Source organism: Leptidea sinapis, chromosome 1 (assembly GCF_905404315.1).
Source record: "Leptidea sinapis chromosome 1, ilLepSina1.1, whole genome shotgun sequence".
Taxonomy (NCBI): Eukaryota; Metazoa; Arthropoda; class Insecta; order Lepidoptera; family Pieridae; genus Leptidea; species Leptidea sinapis.
Window position 1 is genome coordinate 1586897 of NC_066265.1, and position 13403 is coordinate 1600299.

At 38.9% G+C, this 13403-nt stretch overlaps 1 protein-coding gene across 1 annotated transcript in view; it reads right to left on the bottom strand.

The window, feature by feature from the left end:
• Positions 1–11914, bottom strand: part of LOC126979781 (transcription initiation factor TFIID subunit 3) — a 40188-nt gene extending 28274 nt beyond the window's left edge. The window contains exon 1 of the mRNA XM_050829318.1: positions 11872–11914. Within this exon, the coding sequence (XP_050685275.1) occupies positions 11872–11875 (4 nt within the window). The 5' untranslated portion in view covers positions 11876–11914. The remainder of the gene's footprint in view (positions 1–11871) is intronic.
• Positions 11915–13403: the final 1489 nt, after the last annotated feature.

The following is a 13403-nucleotide window of genomic DNA, read 5'->3' on the forward strand; positions in this document are numbered from 1 at the left end:
AAGAAAATTTTTATTGATTAAAGATGAGATGAGAATACTTTATTGGTCTTTTTTGTAAAACAAAATACTGAAAATAAATACCAAAAATAAAAATACTAAAGACGAGGCAGTAAGAGTCCGGGCTATAGCCTGTTCGCAAGAACGAATTAAAAAAAATGTACTCTGTGGTCCTATCAAATCAAACATCAATGGAGGTGCATTCATAACTCGTTATTATTACGAAAACACATAAGCCAACATTTAATTTGTAATTCAAAGAACTATATTTATTTATATTACTATTATTTAATAAGTATAAAGAGCTTAATGGTTTATAATTTGACGCAATTGCGTAATTTTAAAAATGTGTTTTTAGTATTGTCTACGCAAAAAAACCGCTAAAATCATATCATTTTAGGTTTCGAATCACAATTTTATTTCGTTAATTCTTAAAACGTACGTAACGTAAAACGTACTTCATGGTACGAATTTTAGTGATTCAGTTTAGGTACCTAAACTAAACTGCATCGGATTCGCATCGCTTATTAAAAGTTGATGGTAGGCCCTCTGGGATATCTCAACATTAACCTCTAACCGTTACATTTATCTTTTAACAGCTAATCCACAGTTGTTAATTAATAACATTTTGTGCGTGACCGATAAGCGTTATACAACTGCAAACAGTCTTATCACGGCGGTTGGGTCACGCTTAAGTCATCTCGGGTCTTCTAATACCAATCTTAAATCATTAATATATTTATAGCAATTTAACTGGTTTTAGTTATTTATGCAACTGTTGTGTAATAAGGGGTATTAAAACACGAATGTGGGCTTAATAAATAATAGTATCACATGAGTGTTTAATATTAACCTAATTATCAACAGTTGCATACAAGACTTTAACTACACCCATAATATGAATTCTGTAGAAAAGATTCTGCAACAGTTAGCTTACTACTAACATTAAAAAAGCCAGTCCTAATAACCATAATATCATCCAAAGGAGTGTTATTATGAAAACGAATGTTGTACTGAATTTCATCACAACACTCGTTTGGATGATGTAATGGTTATTAAGACATTGGGTGTTTTAATGTTGGTAATAAGCTAACTGTTTTAGAATCTTTAATAGAGGATTTCAAGCATGGGTGTAGATAATAGTTATTTATGCAGCTGTTGTGTAATGAGGGGTATTAAAACACGAATGTGGGTTTATGATAATAGTATCACATGAGTGTTTTAATACCTAATTATCAACAGTTGCATACAAGAATTTATCTACACCCAGAATATGAATCCTTTAAAAGATTCTGAAACAGTTAGCTTACTACTAACATTAAAACAGCCAGTCCTAGCAGTATCATCCATTACTGATTATACAAATGAGCTGGGTATTAATGAAAGAAATATTTATTGTAGTATTCATTTACATTTTGTATAGTACAATTATTAAAATTCACTTGAATATTATGTTTTTTGGCAGCGTTTAAAATATCTGGCGGTGTGCTGTCAAAACTTGAATCGCTCATTTTTTGTAAACAAAACAAAAAAATATCAAAGAAAAATGGCGGGGTTTCGAATAAATTACATTTTTTTACGGCGCCCGACGTTCTGGTAGGAAGGAACGCGCGTAAATGGAAATGTTCTTTTTTTGAAATTCATACAGATACCACGCATCGAGCAGTAAGAATGTGGCTGTCTGTTGAAACTCTATGTGCATGAAGGGATCGAAAACAAACAAACGAAAGAACAAAGGAGTGTTGTTATGAAATTCAGCACAACATTACAACACTCTTTTGGGTGATATAATGGTTATTAGGACATTGGGTGTTTTAATGTTGGCGATAAGCTAACTGTTTTTGAATCTTTAATAGAGGATTTAAAGCATGGGTATAGATAAAATATATTACTATACTACTAAGCCTTCTCGGAAAGTAATTTGATATTGATTTGACAGCAACTAGGTAATTTGTTTCGTTCAGAGAGGCGGACGCAAAATTTGTATGAATATTCCCAAGAGGATATATACGTCTAGATAGAGTCTCTTGCTGTTGGGCAGCGCATGATAACAGGCCAGGTTTATAACATTAGTGTGCATGCTTAAAATAGAGGCTAACAGTTCATCGCTATTTTTTTCGACGTTTTCTAATCACATTCATATCAATTCAATTCAAAATATATACATACATTAATCAGAATATTATTAAGTCAAAGATCATAAAACAACATTGCATTTGCTGTATATTTATAATGAAAATCGTATTTGTTTGAGGCTCCATCACGCCTAAACCACTGATCGTATCGACATGAAACTACCACCATTCGATGCGAAATTTATCCTAGATGGTTTATGTTTATTTTTCGAACGTTCCTTCATTAATTTATTTACATTTAAAGTCGTCCATCGAAGCGGGCGGAAACGGATAGTATTAATATATATATTGAAATCATGGACTAGTAAAAAAAGAAAGACTCCGCGCCGTGATATTAGCAAGTGAAGCACCGTTATGTTAGTGTGTGTGCGGTTACGGGGGATACTAGTTACACAATTTTTTCTCCCTTAAATTATCATATATGGCCACAAATACTTATATCACACATAGTGTCAAATCAAATACACATATAGTGTCACAGACGATGACAATTCTCATAATGGCCGCCTATCGGCCGGTAGTATTGTAAGTGTGTGCGTGGGGCTATGTATTTACACGTTAATCGGCTGTTTTGGTGCTACACTGTTATTTAAGGTGACACGGAGTCCTTATTGTTTTACTAGTCCGTGACTGAATTGAATTATATTTCATTTTGATACCTATGTAACTGTAAGTTTCCTATCCATTAACAATAAATGTAACAATTCAGAATTATACATGAAGCTTAGATAATTTCTGTAACGTCTAGATAGAGCCTCGTGCTGCTAGACAACCAATGAAAACAGGCCAGGTTTATTACTCCAGTGTGCGAGACAAGCTACGATACTCTAGCGATTTGTATGTCACTTTATGTTAGTGTGCGTACATTGCTCAAAAACTTATATTTTTAGTATTATTTTAGTTAACCCGACGTTACGTGACCTTTCCAGAGCACGTTTTCAGGGGGAACACCCCTGGTAAGGGGTACCCCTGATAATAATCTGATAGTTAGCCTTTAAAAAGTGTTTTATTTAAATAGAATGTACAGTCATGATAATTTTACGAAATAATCAATTATTACGTACAAAGATGATGCAAGATGCTTACACTTGCGATTAGTATGTCACTTTGTGTTAGTGTGCGTGCATTGCACAAAATAAAGGTTAACTGTCAAGCTCAATTTCTTTCGAATATTTCACAGCTGTTACAGTCCACCGACTAGTAAAGAAAGTAAGGACTTCGTGTCACCTTACCTAACAGTGTAAATACATAGCCCCACGCACGCGTTTTTATGACAACAATGGACGAGACTAGTTTTTTTTATGATAATAAGGGACGAGATGAGCAGAACGTTCAGCTGATGTAATTGATAAGCCCTGCCCATTACAAAGCAGTGCCACTCTGGATTCTTAAAACACCCAAACAATCTAAGCAGTACTACAATTGCGCTCGTCATCATGAGACATATGATGTTAAGTTCAAACATTTTCCATAGAGTTACTGTACGGTACTTGCTGATTTTATCAGAAATCATGAGGGTAGTTGTACGTGGTGCGCTATCCGATGACACAAGCCCCGCTTGGGTTGACAAGGGGACACAGGCTGTTGAGCTTTGCTCGGGCGTGGTCGCTAACAATACTTCTGTAAACCGTGTTTACCCCGAGTGATAACCTGTGGTCATCAAGTCCGCCACAAGCTTCGTGACTCTCCACCAGTGTTGACGTACAATGCTAGTGTCTACGTTGTCCTTCATATAAACTGTGCACGCTTGCGATCGCCAGTGTGTCGTTCACTAGGAATACCAGGGGGCCTACTCCTAAAATCGATATTCGATAAATCGTTGCATTAGTCGTGTCGAATCCTACTTTTAGTTACATCGTAATCAATGTCGAAACGATGATTGAACGAACGAAACATTATTCGATATTATCGGTCCTAACCCTACTCTTAGTTGGAAATGTCAGAGACGAATATTCGAATTTCGCAAATAATCAAACGTCACTTTTACGATAATCTCAACGACACCTTCTAGGCTGTCGATGCTATTATCGTTTCAAGTTGTATAGATATATTTGTCGTACAATATACATACTTAATAAATATTATTGAAATAATTATATGTCATTTACTATTCAACAGGATTTTTTTACTACTAAGTCATTTAAGTCATTTTGTTGATCGTTTATGCGTAGAAATAATGCAAATGGCCGCCTGAGAAATAGGAAGTCGACGAGAAGGGTTGAGTTACTTTTTCTTACATTTTATTATCAGCAAGTTTTGTATTATATTTTCAATTTTAAATGGTCATATTATATTCATTACATATTTTTTTAACATTTACATTATGTGTAAATGATACCAAATTGGTAGTGCAGAGTCTGGCATGGTCCTTAGCGCCTAAGCTATGTTTTGATTTTTGACACTTTGTTAAGTGCGACATAGCACAGATAATGTTTAGGTTTGAACATATTTCATTCACACTAACATCGTAAAAAAATCAAAATGTTAGTCTACGATATATTCGGAGTATTGTCGTATCGTTCCGAATCTATCGTTGTCGATTTTGCGAGTAGACCTCCAGAATCAGGACCGTGGGAGCAGAGGCGTGCATTAGTTTTGTAGGAGGTAGTCTGTCGATCTAACTAGTCGTAGTTGAGCCTGGGAATTGCTTAACGTTGGTATTTAGGAAAATTATTATTATTATTCGCACGACACGCCACAAGTTAAGATATCATCCCCACCATCTGGATGTGGGCGGTCCTCCACAGTGCGGTTTTCAAGGAGATTTCTTCCAACTACTACAAAGCTGTGGAATTAACTTCCTTGTGCGGTGTTTCCCGGACGATACGACATGGGTACCTTCAAAAAAAGCGCGTACACCTTCCTTAAAGGCCGGCAACACTCCTGTGATTCCTCTGGTGTTGCAAGAGATTGTGGGCGGCGGTGTTCCCTTAACAACAGGTGACGCGGTACGCCCGTTTGTCCTCCTATTCCATAAAAAAAATGAGAGGGGGTTCAATAGATTAACGGAACCAAATAAACTAAATTTAGTTTAACACTATATTTATTAAGGTTTATAACGAGGTAGGCACTGCCTAATTGCCTATGTGATATGCACGCCCCTGCGTGGGAGCTGCTGCGCCGCCGCCACCTGAGTGACGTGGGAGTGTTCAAAGTGCATTTTACTTCTTTCCTCATGATTCTTGGTTGATTGCAAGTGTCTACATAAAATCATTTGTTAAACGTGCCAAAAACCAGCGACTATAGGAAACCTTAATACAGTCCAAGACATTATTCCTGAGCGCGAACAGTTACATTGAAAAAGAGGTTTGTTGTAACCAGGCATGCATACGCGGGTAGGAGAGCAGGTCGTAAACTGGTCACTACTGTATCATAATATCAACTCGATAATTTGTCCACCGTAATCCGATACGTGGGTATATTGGTCAGGATTATGAAAGGTTTCGTTTCTCACGCTACTACATCCGCCTTGCTACAGGTTTTCTCGTCATACGCCCTCTTACTCAAATATATCTAAAACAATAAATAAGTTCGTATATGCGCTTAAGCAAGTCAAAAACCTAACAAGCATAAAAACTGCTACGAGGGCAGCACTGAAAATTTCGGGAATCAAGGAAGTGACACAACACTACTATTTAAAAATGTATTTATTGCTTTTCGAAGTATTCTCCGCGAAATTTGACACATTTTTCCATACGATGGAACCAATCATTGAAGCAACCATTCCATTCGGAAGTTGGGGTCTCCAAAATGGCCGTTTTGTAGGCGTCCACAGCTTCTTCAGGTGATGAAAATCTCTGACCACGCAATTTATTCTTTATTTTAGGGAAAGTATAGAAATCATTAGGCCTTAGGTCGAGGCTATTCGGCGGATGGTCTAATAATTCTATGTTTTTTTGCTCTAAAAACTCTTTTGTTCTGTGCGCGGTGTGAGAACTCGCATTGTCGTGATGGAGGATGATGCGGCGGTTGCAGTTATCTATATGGAGTTCAGAAACGACCTGTGGCAAACAAATGCTAGCATACCATTCTGCATTAACCATTCTTTGTCAAGGAGTTTTCAATTAAAAAGATTTTAATATGACAGGAACAGTGGAAATATTCCATTCCCGATACTTTTAGTGCAGCCCTCGTATAATTACTTATCACGCACATGTAGAATCGCTACTGCGCTACGGGCTCATATTATGGGGACACAGCACAGATATAAACAGAGCATTTATTGCTCAAAAAAATATGTATTAGGGTTCTGAGTAATCGAGTCAACCCATATTTAAAAACCTAGGATTGTTACCTTTGGCGTCGCTTTATATCTTCGAGATATGTATGTTTTTAAAAAAAATTAAGAATTGATCAGCTAATGATCTAAATCCGCGGAACCGACGTGATCCACAAAGACGTGTTCTACATGATGTTCCAAAAATTACTAAATATAATAAAAGTTGTGTATGTAATTGTGTTCGTGTTTATATTAAGTTACCGAGAAGCATTAAAATTTTAAATTCTAGATTATTTTAGAATAAGCTATTATATATATATTAAGTTAAGGAATTTATGGAAATGAAATTCTGATATTCATTGTAGTTAAATATTTTCATGCTAGGAATAGTGCTAGCGAAACATATAAGCTCATTATTATAATATTTTAACACCATTGTATACTATGTTTTTTGCAAATAAATATATTATTATTATTACGAAAGTGAAGCCGGTTCATATTAAAATTATTTTATTCAAAGTAGGATTTTAAATCACTTACATTAAACGTCAAAATCTACCACCAATTCGAAAATAAATGCCTCGAGGATATATAAAAAAGGATTATGTGGTTTTATGAAACCATGGTAAAAGTGAAACTTTTTTTCACATTGTAGACATTTAAAACTATAAATAGCGTGGAGCACTGGCACAAATGAGTAATAGTCTATATACAACACGGTCAGCTGCTGCGAACTATTATAGGCGCCGCCCGACCGTTAAGCGACATGCAACACAGACGAAACAGTTTGAAACGATGTAATAAAAGTTTCATTTAAATAAGAATGGGCGAAAGAAACTGAGCGGCCTTCTTTTTTGAAGTGATTACTTCTTTAGCCACATCGGGCACTTTTTAGTAGGGAAAAATCTCGTGAGTTGGCGTCACCGAAATGCTTATAGCAGTATATCTGTAGCTATACAGATATACTGCAGATGTGTATTTCTTATTAGTGAAATTAAATGGGTTTAGTGAAAATAGTTAAATAAATAGTGTTTTTGTATGATTATTAATTAAATTGTTCAATTGTAGAATCATTAAACCACTAAATTAATTACATTAAATTAACGACCTGTTTAGCCGGGTGGTTATCGACTCTACCTACTAATCTAGAGGTCCCGGGTTCGAATCCCGGTAGGTGCAATCATTTAAATGATGAATATGGATGTGTTTGTTTCCGAGTCATGGATGTTTATATGTATTTATGTATGTTTAAGTATTAAATATATCGTTGTATTGCAACCCATAACACAGGCTATATGCCTTATTTGGGGCAAGATAATTTGTGTAAAAGTATGTCAATATTGTTGCGTAGCAACGCTTCGAAGTATATGACGAGAGTTGTCAAACTTCAAGACATTGTTGATTTCAACAGCACCGTCAGCAATACTCGTAACTCAGCGGAAAAGTGTTTACTTTAGACGCTGTACAACCGGGTTCAATACACCTATGTATGGAATTTTTTGGGTTTTGTAAAGTTAAAGGAAATTTATAGTAAGTTCAGGATCAAATCGAACAGAAAAAAAGGGATGGGAATTGTGTAAGCAGGAGCACATCCCGATGGTTACCAGGTCTTTGTCGACGCCCCTCTCGGAACGTCCGACCATTGCCTGGTCAGGAGTGTAGTGCCTATCCGACGCCAACGTCGCAGACCACCAGCGACCCGCCGCGTTTGGCACTACAAGTCAGCAGATTGGGATAGGATGCGTTCCTTTTTTGCATCCTACCCTTGGGGCAGGGTTTTTTTCCCTTCGGATGATCTTAGTGCCTGCGCCGTTGCAGTAGCCGATGTGATACTACAGGGTATGGATATTTTTATACTTAACTCTGTAGTACCCACCGGTGGCAGATCACAGCCCTGGTTCGATGCGTCAGTTAAAGCAGCATCTGACTGCAAAAAACAGGCGTATCGAACTTGGGTTGCGGCGCTGGGCACAAAGTATCCGAACTGCACAGTTCTTAAGAGGAAATACAACCGTGCCTCCAGATTTTTTAAGCGGCAAATCGCCCGTGCAAAGTCAAAACACGTCATCAAAATCGGCGAGCAGCTTTCCAGTTACCCGACCGGAACACGCAAGTTCTGGTCGTTGTCGAAAGCTGCTCTTGGTAACTTCAGCCAGCCGTCCATGCCGCCGTTGCACATGAAGAATGACACCCTGGCCCATACGGCAAAAGAGAAAGCCGATCTCCTGTGCACTCTTTTTGCCTCCAACTCGACTCTTGACGACTACGGAAAAACACCGCCGACCATCCCGCGGTGTCAGAGCTCTATGCCTGAAGTACAGTTCAGACAGAAAACTGTTAGGCGAGCTCTGTTTTCGTTGGACGTCAGAAAGTCGAGCGGGCCGGATGGCACTTCTCCAATCGTGCTTAGAACGTGTGCCCCTGAGTTGACGCCGGTGCAAACGCGTTTATTCCGGCACTCTTATTCTAAAGGCGTAGTCCCTGACTCATGGAAGTCTGCCCTTGTCCATACGATCCAAAAAAAAGGAGACAGTTCGGATCCGGCAAACTACAGGCCTATTGCTATTACCTCCCTGCTCACCAAAATCATGGAGAGCATAATTAGCCGTCAGCTCTTGGTATACCTAGAGGGTCACCAGTTGATCAACGACCGACAATACGGGTTTCGCCATGGTCGGTCGGCAGGTGATCTTCTGGTATACCTGTACACATAGATGGGCTGCGGCTATTGAAAGCAAGGGGGAAGGCCTGGCAGTTAGCCTGGATATAGCGAAGGCCTTTGATCGTGTATGGCACAAGGCGCTCCTCTCCAAACTTCCATCATTTGGGCTTCCCGAGAGCTTCTGCAAGTGGACCTCCAGTTTCCTAACTGGGCGTAGCATACAGGTCGTTGTCGACGGATATTGCTCGAACCCGAAGCCCGTGAATGCTGGAGTGCCCCAGGCTGTGTGCTGTCTCCCACACTGTTTCTTCTGCATATCAATGATATGTTGGACACCTCCAACATTCATTGCTATGCAGACGACAGCACTGGTGATGCCATATACACGGGCCATGCAGGTCTCTCTCGGGAAATCGTCGACCAGTGCCGGGAGAAACTTGTGTCTTCTATCGAGTCCTCTCTTGAGATAGTCGCGGAATGGGGAAAATTGAACCTTGTCCAATTTAACCCCCAGAAGACTCAAGTTTGCGCGTTTACCATTAAAAAAACCCCATTTGTCGTATCACCCCTCTTCGACAACACTTCCCTCAAAGCCTCGCCTAGTATCGGAATATTGGGTCTCGAAATCTCGAGCGATTGCCAATTTCGTGGTCATCTGGAAGGCAAAGCTAAATTGGCTTCAAAGAAACTGGGCGTCGTTAATAGAGCACGGCAATACTTCAAGCCGGCCCACATACTAGCGCTCTACAAAGCGCAGGTCCGGCCACACATGGAGTATTGCTGTCATCTCTGGTCTGGCGCACCCCAGTATCAGCTCGATCCATTTGACCGCGTGCAACGCAGAGCAGCTCGAATTGTCGGGGACCCAGTGCTCTGTGAACGGCTGGATCACTTGGCGTTGCGTAGAGACGTCGCTTCATTGTGTGTCTTCTACCGCATTTATCACGGGGAGTGTTCCGAAGAGCTGTTTAACCTGATTCCTGCCGCCGAATTCCACCTTCGCACGACACGCCACAAGTTAGGATATCATCCTCACCATCTGGATGTGTGGCGGTCCTCCACAGTGCGGTTTTCAAGGAGCTTTCTTCCACGTACTACAAAGCTGTGGAATGAGCTTCCTTGAGCGGTGTTTCAGGGACGATACGACATGGGTACCTTCAAAAAAAAGCGCGTACACCTTCTTTAAAGGCCGGCAACGCTCCTGTGATTCCTCTGGTGTTGCAAGAGATTGTGGGCGGCGGTGATCACTTAACAACAGGTGACCCGTACGCTCGTTTGTCCTCCTATTCCATAAAAAAAAAGGTTAAAAATAGTTAAAATAATTTTCTAGTACAATTTAAATTTAAAGATGGAATGGGAGAATCATTTTGAAAAAAGAACGGATCCGGGGGTATATACGTACTAAGCGTGGCCTACGCCAGTTCTAGTTCTGACTCAAAAGTGTAAGGAAGAAGAAGAAGAAGAAAAGAAGAAGAAAAAAAGAAGAAGTAGTGAAAAGTGGAAGTGTTCCAGGAGGAAGAAGATAGAAGAGACTAAGTGTTCGGTGCGGTATGACGCGTTAAAGGTATCGCCGACACGGACAGCGGCAGACCGGCGAAGTGCACGTTCAGAGAAGTAAACGCAAATAAAGACTCGTTTCTATAAGCGGAGTATTATTTCCAATCCCTGACCCACTCCCGTGTCAATATTATTATTAAGCAGTAGGCACAAAATTGAGTACTAAATAAACATATTAATATTTACGCAAATAAAATTTGAAAAAAGAAATTTTATGAACGATGCGGTATTCGAACCCACGACCTCCGGCGTTCCGTGCCGGTGCTTTAACCAACTGAGCTAACCGTTCGAGTACCGCCTCGTTATAAAATTTTGTTTGCTTTGTTCAACCCTCAGGTTGTGGCTTCATCTACAGGATCTACTTTACAGTTGAGAACCTGCTCAACCCCAATATTTGCATATTAGGAAATTGACTTGAGATGTCGCTCTTGTAAATCTAAACAATATGTTATGTTTTTAAAGTGATAAACCTCACTTCTAGGATTAATACACAAATAAAATTTGAAAAACAAAATTTTATGAACGATGCGGGATTCGAACCCACGAACTCCGGCGTTCCGTGACGGTGCTCTAACCAACTGAGCTAACTAACTCGAACACTTAGCTTGTTTTTCAAATTTTATTTGTGTATTAATCCTAGAAGTGAGGGTTATGACTTTAAAAACATAACAAATTGTTTATACTAATATTTTTTCAGAAAAAAAAAATAAATAAAAAAAAATCCTCGTATTTAAATTGGCGTATTTCATAGGCTCGAAAGTTTTCTTACTATCGCGTTCAATCATAGTTTTATTGTGGATTTTGAAATTGGTGACGCAATAATGTTTACACATTAGGGCTAGCGCATACATACAACTTTTAGTTGAACAACTGTTTCGTTGTGTATCATATGTTTAAAAGAATATATTAACGTTTTACGGCAGAAACAGGCACCGTTGTGGTATCCATAATCTAGCCGGCATCCTGTGCAAAGGAGCCTCCCACTTCCCCATGAAACTCAGTTTCTGAGCGATGATTTTGAAAATATCTGAATTGTATTTGCATTACATGGAACACATGTGTTGTGCGGACAAATTATATATCAAAAGGCAACCAGTCTTCAATATAACTAAATTAAAATTCGTGTTGAAATGCGCAAAATATTAATTGAGGTCAGTATACAACGACCAATGACCTAATGTTCCACATACGCAACACAGGTATAACCAAGCAAACCCACGCTTGAGTCGATCGCAAACTCAAACCCGAAATCACAGCACTCACACAATTTACAAACACACAAATAAACACTCAATTCTCACCCATATCGCGACACAACTTTATACGGAGATGCACGATTATGAACTAATCATGTACTAATGATGGTCACACTCGAGGTATAAGATAGACGGCGCGTACGCGTGTCGAAATATCCAGCGATAGCGATCCGTTAACGAGGAAATATCTAATTACATAATTTAAATTACAATCAATAAAAAACGCATTGACAAAATATATTGTTTATTGTATTTTAGTGATTATATAGAAGTAACTATATTGAAGATTGTAATGATTTGTGGAATTAACCCTTTCAGACCTAGCGTGCTCAATTGAGGACATAATGTATCTTATTAAAATTAAATTTTACGTAGGTAAAACCTACTGTTATCGCTTAAGAACATTACAGGCTATTAAAATCTATACTACTGCCGCCAGCTCTCGCCACGTGTTTGCTGTATTTTGACAATTTGGACCAGTAGTTTGACGAATTTTGAAGTGTGTAGGTAAGTGAGGTGTTTTATTTTGAAATCTTGGTTTATTACGTTAGTTACGCCTTGAAATAAATGTACATTGATAATTTATAGTGTATAAAATGTGTGAAAAACGTGGATAATCTGCAAAGATTTAGATATTTGTCCAATAAATCGTGATAATTCGGTATGTCCCCAAAAGTGGACAAGCGGTTTTAACTTCTTTTTTTATCATAACGTTTACAGGCTTCAGCAGTTGAATACATTTTAGATTTTATAACGCAGATGAGTAAGTTGAAGTAATTAATTTTATGGTAAAATTAGAACATTCTAACATATTCTATTCTCTTTCAGATGATAATTACTCTTTGAATATGTTCTTGAGGGATGCATTGAAGGCGCCTGCAAGGCGAAGGCAAAATGGTCACCTCTCAGATTCGGTGATGTCTTCGGATGATAAAGTGTAGTCAGTAATAGTCATGGCCGAGATACTAGATGTGCTTGGTTGGGTGTCCGAAAAGAGTTCACACCTACACTTGACTCCCCTGACGAAAATGAATATGATAACGAAGGTAAACGAGGGTCTATCAGCGATTTTGATCATGAATCTGAAGAGTTAGGAGAACTATCCGCTTCGCTCGAGGAGGTCGAAATGAGTTGTTACAGAACTTTCATCAAACCAAAGAAGTGGCCCTTGACTATCATCTTTCATGCTCTGATCTGGCAGCCGTGCAAGCCTTTCAAGAATACAAAATAGACAACTACTTGCTCGGAATACTGAAGGCGAAGAGGCTCTTTCTTCTGCATTTTCGCCGAAAATTGGCTGATACTCTTAATTTTGTGCAGCAAAATGAATGTTGCGAAACGAGGTCGACCAAACAGTTACTCCAAGAAGACCAAGAGTGGTGAACCCATCTACTGAAGTTTCTCATTGATGGTGTAGGTCATTTTCCTGCTCACAATGATGGGTCTGGAACACATTGCAAATTAGTGGGCTGCAAAGGAAAATCCCGCATCAGATGCGTGAAATGTAAAGTGTGTCAAATGTGTGTGTAAGCACTTGTGTGTCACTAATGACAAAAACAGTTTTATAGATTTTCATT